Consider the following 20767-nt stretch of genomic DNA (forward strand, 5'->3'; position numbering starts at 1 on the left):
TATGTTTCAAACACCAACTTAATAACTTATTTTACTAAATTCTTCATTATTTTCAAAACCAATTGAAGCAATATTTCGACAGAAATATGGGAACAAAAGGGTTAATTGATTTCATGTTTTTGTTTTGTCATTTCATCTGATTTTCATATTTCTTATTACTATCATATCTACAATAAAATTTTAAACGAATAATTTTTTTCACTAAATCCTGTTAGATATCTCCCCTAATTCTATTAATTTGCAACACTTTTTCACAATAGCTTTGGGACCCAAAGATATAGCTCTCTCTTTTATTAAAAGTATTCTTGGTTCCTAATTTCCATTAATTCTCACCTTAAGAAAATGAACATTATAGATTGTATAATATTTTTGATTTTCACATTTACCAATTTATCATTATGCTCCCATTCTTACACAATACGAAGTGTTTAATAGTTACAACTAAACTTCAAATTTCAGGTTTTTTTGTTTTTTTTAGTGAAATAAGTTCACATGCTGAAAAGCAAAAAAAAAAAGCAAAGAAAATCTAGAAAGAAGAAAAAAATTCTGTCCTGTATCACCCCCACTGTTTCCATTAGTTACTGATTACTGCAGTAGTAAGTAGCTTTAGATGTGATAAATGGGTAGGGAAGGTCAACAGTCTTAATGGTCTGTGTGCTTATTTAACAAATAACATCAGCAGCATTAAATGACTCTAGCTCTATCTAGCAACACTACCACCATCAGCCCTTCACAAAGCTTAGACACATGGTAGCTAACTGGCAGCCAGCTGGGACAGAGACTATTTTTTTTTTTTTTTGAAAATATCTAACAGTTCTATAACATCTCAAAAGGATGTAACCATTCCTATGTAGCATCGGTGTTAATATCTAATATTTACAGTGAAATGATTTTCAGTCATATACGCCCAGTGTTATCTTCCATTGTTTATGTGAATTTCCAAAGCCTGTAAGTTAATGTTGACTCATTTTGTTGTTCTTCCAGGATGTAGCAGTGTTGTGAACTGTGATTGTTAGCTTGTTTTAATGTTTATAACCTGTTTAATTTTCAACACTTGTGGGAATATAATCCGTAATCCACAAGCAAGATTTGTATATGTATGTGTGCATACAAAATATGTATGTGTATGTGTGTGTATATATATATATGCAGATTTTGAATATGCTTCCTAAATTTGTAAACGAAATATTCAACTTGTTTGATTTTTTTTTTTGTTTTGTTTTACAAATAATTTCTTTAACTTTGTTCATTATCTGTTATTTTGGAGAAAAGCAATCAGATATACGCTGATGAAATTTATTTCAACCTTATTCTAGATTCTTTCACTATGCTAAAAAACAGTAATTGAAAAAAAAAAATTCTAAGCTTTCTTTCAGTTTAGTGTGCAATATTTTTTCAGAAACAATTTTAGTTTATTCTAACTTGAGGATAAAACTTTAATCTCTTGTTGCAATTTTTATAGTTGAGAAAACATTTCCTCTTTATTTAAAAAAATAAAAATGCTTGTATTTACTTTGTGTTTATCCATTACGTTAAAGATTTTAATTTATGTTCTGGAATAGGAGAAATATTCTTTAGAAATTTATGCCTTTAAGTGATAGTGTTATAAACACACATGCATGTGCGAACTCAGTTTTATTTAAGAGTTTTCAAATGCTGTAATATAAATCAAGCACTTGTATTCATTTACTCAAATAATTTTATTTCATATTAAAATATGAAAATAAAACCTAAGTGATTATGTAAATTCTAAAACAAATGAATTTGATGTTAAGTTGTTATTCCTTTCATTGACATGTTGTTTAGAATTTGTATTTTCATGTAGATTTGTAGGGATTAAAGTATGACTGTTTTCTCTTATCTACTATTTTCCTGTACTCTAACTTTACTTAATGTAAACCAGAAGCAAAGATTTTATAACTGGATAGCTTTCCTAAATCCAACCCCACATTGTATGCGTGTGTTTGTGTGTGCATACAAAAGAAGTGAAAGAGACTCATAAAATAAATATATAATCTTAATCTACTCACTTACTACATAAATCAGATATGTTAGATATGTATAAATAATATACAATAATATCCAAAATACAACAAATTCTTAACATAACTACATGGAATTATTTTATTAAATAATTAACAATCAGATGATATAATAATTACATAAATTCTGATACATGAACTCAGCAGACCTATGATTAAGGATATTCCAATTATGACCATTCCATCTTTTGGTAAGACATAGGTTGTATAGAGGCTAATTTTCCAGTGTGTCCTTCACTGTTGTGATTCGAGGGGTTTTTTGTCTGTTTCTTGCAAGTCATGACAATATGATTAATACATCATATGAGATACTTGATGTGTCATAAATCTGTCCAGCTCAGACCACCTCTGAAAAATGATCTTAATCCAGTATTGTATTTACATTTGTAACTAGAATGTTATTAAAGAGACAACTGAATCCATAAAAAATGTTTTCGTGTTAAAAAAGAAAAAAGAACCAAAAAGATATTGTCTGTTACCAAATATTTCTTTGGATCAATATTTAATCAAAATTTATTTGAAAGATAATTAAGAACTAATTGGAAAACATATTCATTTCAATTTTCAAACATTATTGTCTATTCTATGAAAGAAAGTAGTGTGTGCTTTTTTCCCCCCTGTCTCCAAAGAAGACTAGTCTTTGGGATAGAAATTTAGCTGTTATATGAGACTTAGCATTTGTAACAATGACTTTGAGGGTCTTAGCTATAATTTGTTTAGGATTTTTTTTCTTTTTTTTTTGTGCTGTGGAAACAAAGTAGTTTCTTGTCTTTATTAGAGGATATATTTGAGTGGTCTGTGTTCATGGAAGCAGTACAGGTTTGGCATAAAGCATTTAACTTGCAGGTAGATGATAGCTGGATTCAGAAAGTTAAGATAGAACAGTGACACCAGCCACATTGGTGTGGGCATTGTCAGGTGTGACAGCAGGGCTGTGGAGTTGGTGTACCAAACCTTCAACTCTGATTTTAGCTCCTCTGTTTGTAATTAGATTAATCATTTATTGATTTAAAACACACAATATGTACTTTTAGTGCCCTAACCTGTTAACGCTTGGGTTTAAAGGCTACTGCTGTTGTGGTTTATTTATTAAAGCAGTTACACACAAGCACAAAGCAAAATAAAAAAAACCAAAAAAAAAAACCACTGTTTTTATCAAAAGGCTAAAAAAAAAAAAAACTGTTGAAGATTTTTATTTACCAGTTCAAAAATCTAAACTACATCAAAGTTAAAATGAAATGACTTAACACTTAAAGCAATTTAACCATTGACCTTTTTGAAAACAAAATAATTTCAATTAGATATGTAGCCCTTCTAATTCAGAATTAAAGCATTGTTTAAATATATAATTTAAGTGAATTTAACATGAAGAGTAACATTAAATGAAATAATTATTTTATAAAATATTGACAAGTTTATTAAAGACATATCTATAAAATAAGGATTAAATCACCAATCCATATCTAAAATTTACTGTCTTGTTCTTAGAAATAGAACCACTTTTACCAGATCCATCTACATAGAAACTTTTAGCCCTCTGGCATTCAAATTACTCTGTAATGCTTATTTATTCACATCGTTTTGAATTAATCATCCATTATCTTGTACCTTTGAGATTTCTATGATGTAATTATTATTTTTAGAATGACATTGTTGGGTAGATGTGAAAAGCTAGATCTTGTGGGTTTGAATATAGAGAATTTTTGGGCTGGATATGGCAGAATTTTTGGGCTAGATATAGCAGTTTAAATACTAAAAGGTTAAATCTAATTTATTTTTCAATGCAGTAAACAGTCCAATTATTGTGAAATTGGGAAATTTTTAACATGTTAGATTTATCATTGGAGTGAGTACATTTTTAACTTTAGTAACCCAGTAACTGCTTCCAACTCTAACTCGACAATCCTGAAAGACAGCATGTAGATTGTTGAGGTGGGGGACTTGACCAAACCCTGCGATAGAGTTGAGAGTTGAGCAGAAGGAATAGAACAGCATGTTGTGATGTGATCTGACAAGAAGCTTCTAATGCAAGAGATGGGATAAAAATAATTGCTTTATAATTGAAAACAGTAGAATGATCATCTTAGAGTGGTCATCTCCATTTTACAAATATGATCCTAAAGAGATTTTTGAATTAATCTTGACTATAAAATAAGGACTTGTAACTTTTGCATAAGGTTACAAATATTTTTGGGGTGGGTGGGGTGGGTGTGAAGTCAAACTAATGCAGAGCCTGACTCGTACATATTTTGTAGATGATTAAAACCAAATCCAGCAGGATTTCAGTTCATTATGTAAAGGGATGGAGTGAAATACTGCAAGGTATTTAACTGGCACCCTACCGTTTCTTCTACTCCACCTCCATAACCTTTAATAGAATAATGGTTGGCTATTTCTAGATTAATTTTCCGATAAGAATATTTTAATGCATTTATATCATTCTGAATTTAATCAGATTATTCCCTCTCTCACATATACTCTTTAAAGGAAGCATTTGTAAGATAGTTACTACTTAATGTAGTATGTTGAAATAAAAATCAAATGGATTTAATTGTTTATACCAATTAAATAGCAAAAAAAAAAAAAAAAATGTAAATCCACAAAGTTGGAAAAGCTTGAAGGTAAAATGCTAAAATGTTGTTATAATCATATTCTTTAGTAATGTGTGTTTATTTGTGAGAGTTTAATTAAAAGACAGTTTTATAAATTCAAGTATTCTGGTTTATCATGTTTATCGATATGGATTTTATCAACATAGTCCATGTTTACAGTTTTTGTGATGTTACAATACATTTACAAAGTTTGCACTTCACATTTACCGTCTTTTTCTCTTGGTTTAAGAAGAAATTTTAAATGTTTTTACTTGTTTTGAGACTTATTTGCTGATAATGTAAGACCTGGAGGAAAATTAAAAGTTTTCCTGGAATGTATCACAAACAAATTCCAAAGCCTGGTCTTCAGTGATGTAGTTGTGCTGGAAATAACACAACAGATTTCATTTTCTCTCTCTCTGTCTCTCTCTCTCACACAAATAAATAAATATGTGTTTTCCTGCTAATCCGATTTAGCCTCTTTTATCTTCCTTTATTGCTTCTAATTTGTGTGTGTGTGGGGGAGAGAGAGAGAGAGAGAGAGATTTTGAAACTAAAATAAAGAAATATTTTGTAAAAAGAAAACTGTTACTGTTTAAAATCAAAATAGTGAAACATTTAGAGATAAATTGAGCCAGCAGTCAAGATGCCTGGTCATTTCTAAAAATATTTTGCTCTTAATCATTTTAAAACACACAACTGATTGCTTAATTTTGTTTGTACTTTGTCTAAACTACAGTCTTCTTCTTCTTCTTCTTCTTCTTCTTCTTCTTCTTCTTCTTCTTCTTCTCTTCTTCTCTTCTTCTTCTTCTTCTTCTTCTTCTTCTTCTTCTTCTTCTTCTTCTTCTTCTTCTTCTTCTTCTTCCTTCTTCTTCTTCTTCTTCTTCTTCTTCTTCTTCTTCTTCTTCTTCTTCTTCTTCTTCTTCTTCTTCTTCTTCTTCTTCTTCTTCTTCTTCTTCTTCTTCACCACAGCTGGGAAAGATGCTGGCTTCACCCTTCATTGAAAACTTTTGTAATTGACTTACATATACATGCATGCTATTATATATAATTGTATCACATACAAAATATATCGCGTACAAATATATATGTATATATATAATTTTTTATGTATCAGGAGGTGAGCCATTATTTATAATTCCATATGAGATAGTTTTGTTTGACAGAGACAGTAGGATCAAGCAGTGATTAATATGAAAATTAGGTAGTGTTTGGAATCCTATGAGAAAGAAATGAGTTCTCTTAGTGTGTCATTGCATCAGTCAACCAAATGAAGTCCAACTAATGTTTGATCTCATGGAGCATAGTCCATGAGATATGAAGTGAACAAAGACTATAGCTTGGTAATGAACCAGGGTATGAGGATTTTCAGTGATAAAAAGTTTATTAATCAAGCAGTTGGTTATGTTAAATATGGGCTCAATAGGGAGTAGTGATTGATTTTAAGTGGTGTTAGTGCTGCTGTCATGCATCGATATCATAATCCTTACAGTGGTGATCTTGTGGAACATACAGCAAAGTGAGCTAGACTGTTGAGAGACATCTGCAGACTCCTCATCTTGTTGATCAATACCCTATTGACTCAGATATCTGAAGCTCTTTGATGTAAGGCATTAATGATCAATGTTATTACACATACCAGACGAGTATTGTAACATTGATGAATATCAGTTGCTGTTAGGTCTACGTTATTTGCTCTGAAGAAAAATAAACTTTGGATAATGTTAAAGGTATGAGGTTTTCAGGAGATTATTTCAGCCAGCTCTCATTCATAAATCCGAATTACACAGTGTTTTGGTATATATGGGTATTTGTGTCTGTGTGCAATTGAGAAAATATATTGCGTCAGGTGTTTATGCATAATCTCTTTGGCTGCTGCGTTCAGTCTACATTGTTTACATCGGATCTAATTATGTAGTGCTTTTGTAGTATTTTGTTCTGTTCTGTTCTGAGATACATGGCTTAATTTTAACAACTTCAAAAAAAGCAAAAAAAGCTGACGTCTTCAGCTGTTGATTGAAAGAGTTAGCTTTTTCAGTCAACAGATGATCAAGTATCATTGAACACCAAAATACTGAGTCAGTGATATGGTGAATCAGTAATAAGGTAGAGGTGGTTTTTATTGTGGTCATAGTGAATCAAATATTGTGGAATGATCCTACATATGTATATATGTGTGTATATATATATATATATATGTGTGTATATATGTATGTGTATATATCATCATCATCATCGTCGTTTAACGTCCGTTCTCCATGCTAGCATGGGTTGGACGGTTCGACCGGGGTTCTGGGAAGCCAGAAGGCTGCACCAGGCTCCAGTCTAATCTGGCAATGTTTCTACAGCTGGATGCCCTTCCTAACGCCAACCACTCTGTGAGTGTAGTGGGTGCTTTTTATGTGCCACCTGCACAGGTGCCAGGCGGGGCTGGCAACGGCCACGGTCAGATTGGTGTATTTTATGTGCCACCGGCACGGAAGCCAGTCGAGGCGGTGCTGGCATCGGCCACGGGTTGGATAGTGCTTTTTACGTACCACCAGACCAGGGATCCTGGATGGTTCAATTCGATTTCGATTTCGCTTGCCCCAACATGTCTTCACAAGCAAAGGGGGTTGGCATGGGTGCCTGTCGTACGGTCGCATTGGAGTATTTTACGTGCCACGGCCACGAGTCGGATAGTGCTTTTTACGTACCACCAGACCAGGGATCCTGGCTGGTTCAATTCGATTTCGATTTCGATTTCGCTTGCCCCAACATGTCTTCACAAGCAAAGGGGGTTGGCATGGGTGCCTGTCGTACGGTCGCATTGGAGTATTTTACGTGCCACGGCCACGAGTCGGATAGTGCTTTTTACGTACCACCAGGCCAGGGATCCTAGCTGGTTCAATTCGGTTTCAATTTCGATTTCGCTTGCCCCAACATGTCTTCGCAAGCATGGGGGGTTGGCATGGGTGTCTGTCGTCGGATGAGGTTCTATATCGACTTCGCTTGCCTCAACCGGTCTTTGTGTCCAAGGGAGGAAAGGCATTCATAAGTGGGCTGGGCTCACTTGTCCTGCCTGGTCTTCTCACGTACAGAATATTTCCAAAGGTCTCGGTCTCTGGTCATTTCCTCAGTGAGGCCTAAAGTTCGAAGGTCGTGCTTCACCACCTCGTCCCAGGTGTATATATATATATATGTATGTGTATATATGTATGTGTATGTATATATGTGTGTATATATGTATGTGTATGTGTGTGTATATGTATGTGTGTATATATATGTATATGTGTATAGATATGTATATGTGTGTGTATATATATATATATATATGTGTATATGTATGTGTATATATGAATGTATATATATGTATGTATATATATATGTGTATGTATATGTGTGTGTATATGCATGTATATATATATATATATATATATATATATGCATCAGTGTGTGTGTGCATGGGTTTGCCTCCATACATGTGTGTATGAGTAGGAGAGAGCAAGACCCTATATTGAGTTTTTGGATTACATTCTATACTATAACTGCAGGTCAGCCAATACCAAAATTGTTAAACAGAAACTGAAGCTGCCTGTACATAACTGTGTCAAGTTTGTATTTTCTCTCATCTTTACATGTGTTCGCTGACTGTAAGCAACAATACAGGCAGTGTCCTTTGCTTGTAGTCAAGTGTAAAAACTAGCTCTAGGCCTCTAGATTTGTCTTCACATGTGTGATTTTTGCAGATAAACGGCTTATTCAAATGGGATTATAATTTTCCACTTCACCACATAGCCATGTCTGCACTGTTTGCTGTCTGATGAACTAGGTGGTTATTATCTTTCTTGGAAACAGGAATGTGTTGGTAAGTGATTTTCTACACCTGGATGTAGGTGTAGAGAAAATTGATATTTTGTTTGTTTGACACATGCAAGCATAGAAATCATCCAGACTACAACTGTCTGTTGTGACATGGTTTCTACAGCTGGATGCCCTTCCTAATGCCAACCACTTTACAGAGTGTGTGGATGCTTTTTATGTGGCACTGGCACCTGCAAAGGACAACTTGTATGTATGGATGACAGTGATTTTACTTAGTTTGACATATCTTAAGTACAACAAATCACCACAAATAAGGGTGTTAAAACACACACATACAGGGATGTTAAAATACACACACACACATCATCATTTACACCCTGTGTCACTTTTTGGCATGGGTTGGATGGTTTGACAGGATCTGATGTGTCCAAGGACTGTATGTACATCAACATTTTGGTATGGTTTCTATATTTGGAAGCCAACTATTTTACAGCATGAACTGAGTGCTTTTTTCATGTTACTTGCACTATTGAGGTCGCCATGCAGCTCCTAGAACTACAAACTCTGGAAGGTGGGGTCAGCTTCATGCTTGTGGATGATGGAATTGAACTGTGAGAAGTGGTGGGGTAGTGCAGGTTCTTGTAGAGGTTCTGCATGGTAACGCACATCTAGTAGAGGAGGTGGAGAGAAAGAGAAAGTAAACAGTAGGAGCTGCCAGAGATAGACGATGGTAATGAGATGCCCATGTGGCACCACAAGGCACAAAATGATTTGAAGATTGTATGGGCAGTAGAATGAGTGGATGGGCAGACAGATTGCCAGAATGGGTAGGGTTGAAGAGCTGACAAGTAAGGAGTTATGAGTTTGGAAAGTTAGAGGGATGCTGCAGAGAGTGGGGGTGGGGTGGCAAGCAGCAAGAGTAGTAAAGATGATTGATGGGGGAATAAGAGAGAAAGAGAGAGAGGAATGACATGGTTGGTCATCTGCAGAGAGAGAAGAGGCAGGCCTAATGCATGGAAAGTATGGTAAGTTACTGTAACATGGGTGAAGAGCATAATATAGAGCACTTCCCGAACTGTTTTGCTGAGGATAGCAAGTCTTTATGAGAATCTCATATCATTAGAGATCCTAGTCCTTTGTCATCTCTGTCAGGCTTAGGGCCCTGAGGTCTTCCTTAACCACTTCATCCCATGGGTCTCCCTCTATCACAAGTTCTAGCTACTTTTAGCAATCAGTGCATCCTTATTCAGCTGTGCTTGTCCATATGCATCACATGCCCATACCAACACAGTCTTCTTTCTTGTACACAACATCTGATCTCTCTGATGTCCAGTTTTCACTCAGCATATTTGTATTTATTCTTTCTTGTACATTCACTTTACACATCCATCAGAATGTGCTTGCCACATTTCTTTCCAGGTCCTCTGCATTCATTCAGTCTGTCCTTTCCTCTTAGGGAAAAAATCTTTGTTTGCAGAGGTAGTAGTTCTCTGAACTCTATCCAACCAGTCCTCACTCTAACTACTATACTTTCAGAGCAGTCACCTCCCTTGCTAATTACAGCTCTTATGTAACAAAAGCTATTAGCTACTTTTAGTGAGCCATCTGGACATTTAAGAGACTCAATTACTGGTGTGCTTGTACAAGCTACTCCTTGTGTCTACCTTATATGAAATTTATATTTTTGGATAGTCTGCTTGAGATTCCATCACATCTCTTGTATGTCCATAGCTTACATCGAGTACAGTGTATGGAGTGTATATCTTCTCCTTTTCTGCATATCAAGAGAGACCATTTCTTTGAAGGTACCAGGGTCCTGTCTTCTTTTTCATTTACTAAAACCTACATCTTTACTAAGTTTACCGTAAGGCCTTTCAATTCCAGGTTTAGTTTCCATGCCTAGAATTTCTTTAATTCCCTTATGGATTCATCTTTGAGAGAACTAGATCATCAGCATATAGAAATAACCTCCACTGTGATGGCTTGTAGGACTATGACAAATAGAGGACTGAGGACTGAATCTTGAACTCCTACCTTCATGCTAAATCATCACTGATCTCATTGCTAACTCTTACTTTACTTGTTGCATACTTGTACATAGCTTGAACCACCTGCACAAGCCATTCATCTACTCTTTTTCCTCAGTGACTACTGGACTACTGAATATGGTACCCTGTGAATTGCCCCCTCCAAATCAATGAAAGCCAGGTATAGTGCTTTATTCATAGTCAGGTATTTCTAGTTGCACTAGGAAGATTTCATCTATGGTGCCTCTTCCAGGGACAAAGCCAAACTGCATCTCATCCATGTCTACTCTACCAAGGATCAATTGGGCTATGACTTTCTCCATGACTTTCATAACTTGATTTAGAAGTTTGATTCCCCTGTAGTTGCTTCTCTCTATGGCATTATCTTTACTCTTATCGCAATTTTTTATGATATTACTATGTCAGTCATTGAGTACGACACTCTACTGAATGACTTGATCAATTATCCAGGTGGTAATCTTAAATCTCATTTTCCAGTTATTTTAAGCATCTTCATAACTATCACTAGTGGACCCTCAGCTTTCCCTCTCTTCATAGATCGTTAGCCACTACATATGTTTTTTTCTCTCCTTGTTTTTTCTGTGTTTCTTTCTGTAGAAGAGCGTAGGCTCGAAACATAAAAGACTTTTTCTATTCCTGAGTGTTATACTAATACATCTGTTTGTTTTGTACACCACCTGTCTTCGTCTTTTGTTTTTTTCGTAAACTTTCCCTATATATATAAAGAAAAAAATTACCTATAATAACCAAGCAATAATGAATTTATATCTAATGGAACAGAGTATTAGGGAACATAAATATGAAAAAGAAAAAACATAATTTTAATTAACTGTTTAGAAGAAATGAAGTAAAGAATATGATAATGCTTCTGTTTTAAATGGTTGAACCAACTTTAAAATGCATTAATGCTTAGCAACATGAATCTTCTATTCAGATACTAGACCTTTTAGTGACTATTGTTCATATACCACTCCAGCATGCTAGATTATTGGCACAAAATAGATGTAAGCCTATTTTCTTGTTGCAATCTCTAACTTAATTTATGTAATTATAATTCTGTGTGTACCATTGTGCTTTATATCCATTCTTAGTTCTATTATGATTTCTTCTGTTGTGACCGTTACATGTCTAATCAAGACATAGCTTTCATCCTATACACAGCTTTCTTGAAAACAAAAGAGAACTCTCTTTGTATATCATACTATAATAATGACCAATGTTGGTTGCAATTAATTCTAGTGTTGTGTTCTAGATACAGTCTAGACCCCATTCATATAGGAACATAGATCAAAGTAGATCTTATGAAGTATGCCACTGCCACCACTATTATGACAGTCATCATCCTTATCGTCATTGTCATCATGCTGTTATTGCTGTCCTCATTCTATGTTGGCCTCATCATTGTCAGCAGGTGGACATATTAAAAAGTATCTCTGTACATAAAGTTCAAGGAAAAATAAAAAAAGTACACTAGTGAGTCACAGACTGTCTGCTGACATCAGGTGTCATATACCATACTCTTAACCACTGTCAGTACTACCTCCTCCACTTCTGCCTGTCCATGAGAATTGCAGATCTCTATTCAGATAGCTATATAAAACACATCATGAATTTAATAATGGTCTAGTTAGGTGTGTGTATGTGTGTCTTACACTTCACACACACTATGTGGAAAATAAAATGTTATATTTTAGAACTGATTATATTTGAAAGAAATTTGTGGCCTGTATATTGCTTTTATTTTTATCATAAAGATAAAATATTTTTGTCAAGCATGTAATATCAGGTTTTTCAAAAGAAGAAAATGATGGAAAGTATATATTTGTCCATAAGTTATTTTAGAATTATTGCTCATGCCCCTGTGTTGAATATATGTCTAGCTATGTAGTTAAGTTCACTTTGCAACCTCTTAGTTCCAGGCTCAACATCAAGAAGTGCATTGCGCTGGAGAGAATGCCCCCAGCGCACTCTTTGGTAATAGGGAGAGTGCAGGCGTCAGTCTTAGAACTGAAGCCCAAAATGACATTGTACAAGCACCAGTTCTGGAGATCTGTAGCTTTCAATACAAAATGACATAGATCATGATGATTTGTCTAACCTATACCAGCATGGAAAGCAGATATAAAATGATGATACATGTTTGGAAATAATTGTAAATACATTATTTTTAAAAATAATTACTTGTTTCTAGAAATATACAACATTAGTTACTAAGAGTTACTTTAAATATAGAGTAGTGAGACCTGTTGTTTAACTCCAGGTCAGTTCTCAACAGTAGACTTATGATGAAAGGTGTTCTAGCATTGACCATCCTAACTCTTAGTATGTATATCTGGGACTACACTGTTCTGTGTAATCTTCATTTAAAATGGTGTTGGAGAGTGCTCTGAGGAAAATTTGGCTACTATGCTTAGTGATTACACAAGAACACCTTTATTATTTGATATGGTTGGTCATCAGATTTGAATTTAATGTTATTTCTATTGCATATGAAATAAAATCAAATCTCTACAAGAATATATAATTATTGATTTCAAATTTTGGCACAAGGCCAGCAAGTTTTGAGAAGAGGTTAAGTCAATTACATTGACTGCAGTTCTCAACTGGTACTTATTTTATTGACCCTGAAAAGATGAAAAGCAAAGTCAAGCTCAGCAGAATTTGAACTCAGAACGTTAAGATAGGCGAAATGCCACTAAGTATTTTGACCACCATGCTAATGACTCTGCCAGGTCACAGGAATACATAATTATTGATTAGTTATAACCAGTTAGAAATTTCCTAAACCAAAGAAAATTATTTCTTTTTGTATTTTGATACAGTACCTAAAAGTCTCAAAATTGAAGGACTATCTATCAATGATGATGTTGGTTATTTATATATGTGTGTATGTATGTATGATGTTGGAAATTTAAGGACTGAATTTTGAAAAAATTCATAAACCTATGAATTGTGATGCTGCAGTGTGAAAAATTCAACTGTTGTGTCTTGTAGCTTCTGTTTAGAGGCTGAGTCTGTTGCTATGTGAACTAAAATGTCACTTGATTGTAGTCCAAATGTGTCAACTGTAATTTATATAGTCATAACCATCGATGCGCTGTTGCTCAGCTGAGGTAAGTGGAGTTAGTTAATAGTATTTTATTGACTGTGCTGCAGTTTGAATGATTAAATTACTGGAGTAAGTTTCATTGCATTTACTGTACCACTTTATTACCACAACATTCATTACTGATTAATGAATTTGAGCTCAGAGGAATTATCTCTAGAGCTTACAGCTTCACATTTCTAATTAATATATAGGTATGTATGTACATATATATTAAAGAGAGAGCTGTTTGACATTTTAATCGTTTTGATACCATGAAATAGTATAGTTTGATCAGTTACACATTTTTATAGTTGTTAACTAATATTTATTTTAGTAGATTCAATAAACCTTTATCCTTATTAAATTCTCTGTAACGATAGTCTATGCTAATTATCACAGTTCTTCTCAAGTAATAACTCTGTCTTTGGATTTAGCAGTGTGTTAGGGATCTGGAACTTCATACCATGATCAAATCAGAAAGGAGTTCTCCAATAAAATTTGCAATCATTCCAAGGCCAAAGTACAGATGAACTATTTAAGACATGCCACATTTTGTTTTAATATAATGGAGATGTTTCAGTGAAGATTTTTTATATATCTCATGGTGTAGTAAGAGGATGACAGCCACAAGTTTGACCTTTTCCAGCTCCGTTGAGACTGGTGGAGGAAAGTGAGGAAAAAACATGACTCAGATGCTTGCATCTAAAGGCCAAGTGTTAGTATTACACTGAAGGATAGAAAAAAGTCTATTACCAAAGTCCATCTGGTAGTTCCCAGTAGAGTTTCTACCTTCTCAATTCCACTTACAAGGCTTGCATCAACCCAAGGCTACAAAAGAAGGTACATGGTCAAGGTACCATACAGTGGTGTTGAACTCAGAATCACATGAGGGCAAAACTTCTTAACTGCATAGTCATGTCTTAAATGATTGAAAAAGAATAACCATAATAATTTTTCAAACCTCTTTCCTGCCTCCTTATGCTCTTTCATTTTAGCATGAGTTACATGAATATATTATTGAGGCATTGTTTTGCTTTTCAAGTAATGGAGATACCTTATTCCACACATCGACAAAGGGGCAAAGCCAGTGGATGAGCCACTAGCGCTAGAAATGACAGCAATGTAATTGGCATTTAAGAGAAATGCAAAGGCGCGCGCACACACACACACATGCATGTACGCATGCACACACACGTGTTTATATGTGTGTGTGTGTGTGTGTGTGTGTGTGAGAGAGAGAGAGAGAGAGAGAGAGAGAGAGAGAAAGACTTCTTTATGTGTTTCTCTACCTAATCCACTTACAATGCTTTGTAGTCATGAACAGATATAGCTACCTTGGTCTTCCCACCTTTGACAAAGTGGAACATCTAGGATTGTGACAGCTGGAGGGAGATAGAGCTACACCAGCACTCTACTGAGTAGACAGGAGCAGCATGAAATGGAGTGAGTGCCTTGCTCAAGGACACACTGTGTTGCCTGGCTCAGGAATTGAACTCTTGACCTTATGATTGAGTCCAACACCCTGACTCCTATCTACCATCTTTTTTTTTTATTAAGATTAATTGCACTTAATCCAACTTGTATTGTTAATGTCCAGTGGATCAATATTTACTTCAATGGTGAACATCTGAGATGTATAATGACTGAACTGCTTTCGAATTGTTATTTACATAACTTACCTTTAAATCATATTAGGCAGATACAATTCTTATTCCCAGAACATGAATATAAAACAATAACTGAACATTCTTTACTCTTCCACTAGTGTCGTTACTGATATGTACACCACTATTGACATTTGCATAGGTGCACTTGTTGTAATTGGCTCATTATATCAAATATATTAATTTTCTTAATGAAAAAATGTTTTAATTTAAAATAAATTTATATTAAATTTATTTGGCAATTAAGAAAAGCTCAGTCACTAAATAATGATTAGCATCTAAATGCTACTCAACAATCATTAATAAATTCCTGGGTAAAAAAAAATAATAAAAAAGAATGAAAATTAAATAATATAGTTGCAGTTGATGAATTTGTTGTAAAATAACTGATTCAGTTGGAAAGAATTCAATGTTTAAAAGTTCATTGATGACAAACCCACTGGTTGAAAGATAACTAAAAAGGCAAAGATATTGTAGCAATGGGGGTATGTGACACATTGTCTCAGCTGACTATGCATACCAGCTCCTTATAACATTGAAGGGAGAGGATACTCATAGTTCTTCCAGGGCTCCTCACAACTGAATAGTATGACACATTTTCAAATGAATGAATGTTACCCCCCCTCTCCCCCACTTCTATTGTTTACCACATTTCTGTCACTAACACTTTTGATATTTGTGACTGCTTCTCCACTGCAGTTACTGCTAAATTATTTTCTCTTATTTTGAACTATAAATTATTTTTCTCACTTAGGAGATACAGATAAAAGGTAAATGTTGAAAAGTTGTATTCTATTTTGATTGCAAATATTATTGTATCTCACCTTTTGAAACCATTGGCTCACAGCTGATAATAAGGTTTATAAGTTTGTAATTATGCAATCTGGAAAGTTTGATATCAATACCAGGATGTACACAACATTTCTTCGAGGTAGGTTTTCAAATCCGTAGTCCAAATAGCTATACAAATTTGTTTCATTATATCCCAGTTTTCATATTCTTTCTATTTCATGTATTTTGTAATATTAGTTTCTTTTTATTCAGAGAATTTTTTGGTTACTTTCAGTCTAAAAGGAATTATTTTTAATGAATTAAAAAAAAAACCAGTAATGAAAACAAAATTTTTAATGTGGTTGTTATGTATAAATAATTTTTTCTTTTACTGCATTAAGAAAGAATATTAATTGTACATAGAAGTAATTTGATATTAAATAGCTATTTAGTGCTTTTCATTATTCACTTAATTGTTAATGTGATCATTTTGGATCTGGGTATCATAATTATTTTGGGTCTATATTTTATGAACCCATTTAAAGAGTACATTTTATTTAGAACCCAAATTTTTTTTTTTTAGATATTCAAAAACAAAAACTTTGCCATTATATATTTCCTCCTTACATTTTACCTGTAAGTTTATTTTGAGAAAAACAAAGGTGGAAAAAAACGCTTTATGTGATATGAAAATACAGATTTCTCTTGCAATTCATTTGTTTCTATATATGAGTTAACAATCTGATAACAAAAACTAACGATGATTTTGAGTTATTTAAAGCATATGTAATGAAATTCTAAGTTAGTCATGTTTAGTATATAAGAAATTACCTGAGCCACAAAAAAAAAAAAAAAAATTGGCCCAGTACTTCCTATAAAAGTGGTTCATGTTAGGAAGAGTTTGACATAGTTGTCTGGTTTTGGGATTCTGTCAACCCATCTAACCCATGCCAGCTTAGTGTATAGTTGTTAAATGAGGACAATGCTAATGTTAGATGATCCTGGGTTTGATCCTACTGTGCAGGAGCTGTGTGTGTGTGTGTGTGTGTGTGCATGCATGTGCCCATGTTCTCTCACTAAGCAGTTTACGATAAAATAAGTACCAAACTGAAATAAGCTGTAGGATTGTCATGATTGGCTAAAACCTTGTACCCCAATATAGCAAAAGAAAATATAATGATATGATTGTTTTAAAAATAATTACTGCTTTGTTAGTTTCTGAAAAAAAGAGAAAAGAAAAAAAAAAAGGAAAATTAAATTTGGAAGATTTATTTGAATGATCTCTGTTAGTCTGAATAGTGGGCCACCCATTATGTGGTGGTAAGTTCTTGTTGGATTAACTAGAATATTTTTGTCTAGTCTTGATATTTCAAAGAAAAGCATTAATATCAGAATTAACAATGCTCTTTTTTTTTCTCTCACAACTCACAGGCTCACTGACTAATTTAGAAATCAATAATCATTTATCTTGATTAATAAAATATAAAAAGGCAACTTTTAAAATGAAAATAATGTGATGTTAATTTTGAAAAATAATCCAATGTTAATTTTTAAGATGTTCTAAAGGAGTTATTCACCACAAGTGCAACTTTTCCTATGATAATATGAGAAATGGATGTAATAAGATATAATTCCCTTGTAAGTCATGATGGCTCACTTGGAGCAGAAGGGAGGGTTGGGATAGAGTGAATGAAATTGGTGTCATTTTATGTGGAGCTTGAAAATGGGAAAGTTACTGTTAGGTGGTGAAACTATATGACAAGAGGGAGGTTGTATTAAACTGGGGCAGTTCTCTGAATGTAGAGATTTGTGCTTGTAATATTTCATGTAGGGCTTAAGACAGACAGACATTCAGATACACATGAGCATGTACTCAGACACACATACACACACACAAATGATAAAGAGGGAAACAGACTCTTTTCAAAGGGTGTGTATGACATGTTTAGAAAAGTTAGTTGTTTACAGATATTCTACAAATTGCTTTCTCATAGTCATTATCATCAGCAATTAATCAATTAATTTAATCTTAATTATTCTTACTGTTACACAATTCTCACAGTAAGCAAAGATAGAATTGTAAATATTTATAAATATTTTAGATTAGTTATTGAAATATTAATCAATATTGCAATAAATAAAATTTCTCTCTCTCTCTGGCCATGATAAAATAGGTTGAACATACATACATACATACATATATATATCATCATCATCATCATTTAACATCTGTTTTCCATACTGGCATGGGTTGGACAGTTTGACTGAAGTCTGGAGAGCCGGCGGCTGCATCAGGCTCCAACCTGATCTGTCAGTGTTTCTACAGCTGGATGCCCTTCCTAACGCCAACCACTCCGAGAGTGTTGTAGGTGCTTTTTATGTACCACCAGCACAGGAGTTAGTCAGGTGGGCCGGGCATCGATCACGTTCAGATAGTGCTTATGTGCCACCAGCATGGGAGCCAGTCAGGGGGTACTGGTACCGGCCATGTTCAGATGGTGCCTTTTACATGTCACTGGCATGGAGCCGGTCAGGGGTACTGGTATTGATCACATTCGGATAGTGCTTTTTACATACCACTGGCACAGGAGCTAGTCATCTATATATATATATATATGAACTGTAAGTTTATTTCATGACTTGAGTTTTGCATCACTCATATTCAACATACATTAAGCGCTCTTCTCTCATTCATCTGACATCAATCATGTGTATAAGTGTATAAATGCAAGGGCAGCTGAGTGATTGAGAAGTTTGTTATGTAACCATGAGGTCTTGCATTCAATGCCACTGTTGGGTATTTTAGGCAAGTGTCCTTTACCACAGCTCAGTCAGTTTAAAACCTCCCAAGTAAAATTGTGTCAGCAAAATTTGTAGAAGCCTCTCTGAAGGATTGTATCAACCTTGTCACACACTCTCACAGTAATTCTGCCTGAGTATTGTGTGAAATGCAAATGTCTGTGAAATACTCCGCCACTTGTACTATTATACAATGAGTAGGCACTTCAGTTGTTTTAACATTTGGAGTATTTGTTGAAACCAACAAAGGACCATTTTACATTTTCTAAACATACACACATATACACACATTCAATCTCTTGTACAGGGTTATTTAGAAGTCCCTTTAGCATTGAAACAATATATAAATTTTAATTTTCCTTTTGTTACAATTTTGATGTCAATATTTTTTGATGGAGTTCACCAATGATTGTTTCTCAACCTCCTCTTATTTATCATGGTCCTCCAAGCCATAACAGGAATTTAAGACTGGATAACCTTGTTTTTATAGTTGAATTGCTACAAGAATTAGAGTAGAAATTTCAGATGTGGAAGCAAGGTCTGGAATCGGGAAAACAGACAAATCATAGATCCCTTCAGGGAGAGAGCCCTGTTCGACATGTAAAAGAAAGGTGAAGGTAGAAATTCCATATGGTGTACCCTGTGCAAACTGTGAGTAGGCCCTCTCACTCAGACTGTCCCTCTTTCTTTCTCTCTAACTCTCTCCTTCCTCTCTTTTCCCACTGGGGTAGCCAAACATCTCCTCTACAGTAAGACATCTATCTGTACCCTCTTTTATACTCTTATGCTTTCACCTGGCACAAAGCTACTTTCTATGGTTCCACTCCCTATCCCAGCTGAGAGGTCTTTGTCTTGCAAGTTACTTGGTGACCCTGCTGATGTCAGTGCCACATAAACACCACCAATGCTTGTGTCTCATCAAAAGCACCCACTACACTCTGTAAAATGGTTGGTGTTAGGAATGGTATCTAGCTGTAGAAACCATGCCAAAGCAGCCAATTGAACCTGGTGCAGCTCTCCAGTTTGCTAGTTCCTGTCAAAAACCATCCAACCCATGGAATGCAGACATTAAATGATGATGGTGAATGGAGAATTGTCTAGGGGATCAGTTCGTGTTCTTTTTCTGGAACTTGTTTTTGAAGGTGAATTTTTTTGGTGAGGAAAGGAAATGGAAGCATTGTTGCCACTAACCACATTGGATTTGGGAGAAGTGAATAACTCATGTATTTGTGTTCAATGTTCAGGATGACCCTCATCACCATCATCATCATTTTACATCTATTTTCCATGCTGGCATGGGTTAGATGGATCATCATAGTCCAGTGCTTGTATGATTCATTTGGCTCAGGCTTTACAGCTGGATGCTCTTTCTATCACCAACAACTTTATGAAGTGTACTGTGTGCATTTTCTTTTTACTCCAGTACTGGTAACTTGGAATAACCCTCAGTGAATCAGGACTGTTGGGACCTTACAGCTCCTTACTTTCTCTGCTCATCTGCCAACAACTGTACAGGGTGCATCAGCACTAGAGAGGTTCTGATGATCACTCGTTCCTCTAAATGTGACATGATTTAGTTGCTTTCAGTTGTGTCACCAGCACTAGTGATAGGATGAGAGGTTCAGATTGTGTCCCTCTAACAGCATGCTTCCATTTGGAAATCTTTTCCATTAGTGTCTTCTTACAAATTAGTAGCAGTCCTCAAATCAAAAGTAGTGTATTGATTGACTCAGGGGCCAGAAGCAACTTAAACTTTACTTCTCCCAAAGTCCACGTAGTCTTGAATATATCCAGTGTTGTTAATGTTTTCTGTAGCCATATGTTTCTAAGATTTGTAGCATACTGATTAAATATTTTCTTAATGTTTAACAGTTATTATTACATCATTATTTAATCCTTTACTAGTTCAGTTACCTACACTGGAACATCATATCATTTATTATTTATATCGTTTATATTA

General features: G+C 34.6%; 1 protein-coding gene across 2 annotated transcripts in view; it reads left to right on the plus strand.

Moving 5' to 3' along the window:
• The window catches only part of LOC115210248 (cyclin-dependent kinase 14), a 183642-nt gene that overhangs the window by 59325 nt on the left and 103550 nt on the right, over window positions 1–20767 (plus strand). The window contains exon 1 of one of the 2 annotated variants that reach the window (XM_029778727.2): window positions 16099–16168. The exons of the other annotated variant lie outside the window; for it this stretch is intronic. Within the exon in view, the coding sequence (XP_029634587.1) occupies window positions 16114–16168 (55 nt within the window). The 5' untranslated portion in view covers window positions 16099–16113. Of the gene's footprint in view, window positions 1–16098; window positions 16169–20767 lie in introns of those variants that run through there. 2 annotated transcript variants of the gene reach the window in all.

The sequence above is a fragment of the Octopus sinensis genome, linkage group LG1, assembly GCF_006345805.1.
Source record: "Octopus sinensis linkage group LG1, ASM634580v1, whole genome shotgun sequence".
In the NCBI taxonomy this organism is placed as follows: Eukaryota; Metazoa; Mollusca; class Cephalopoda; order Octopoda; family Octopodidae; genus Octopus; species Octopus sinensis.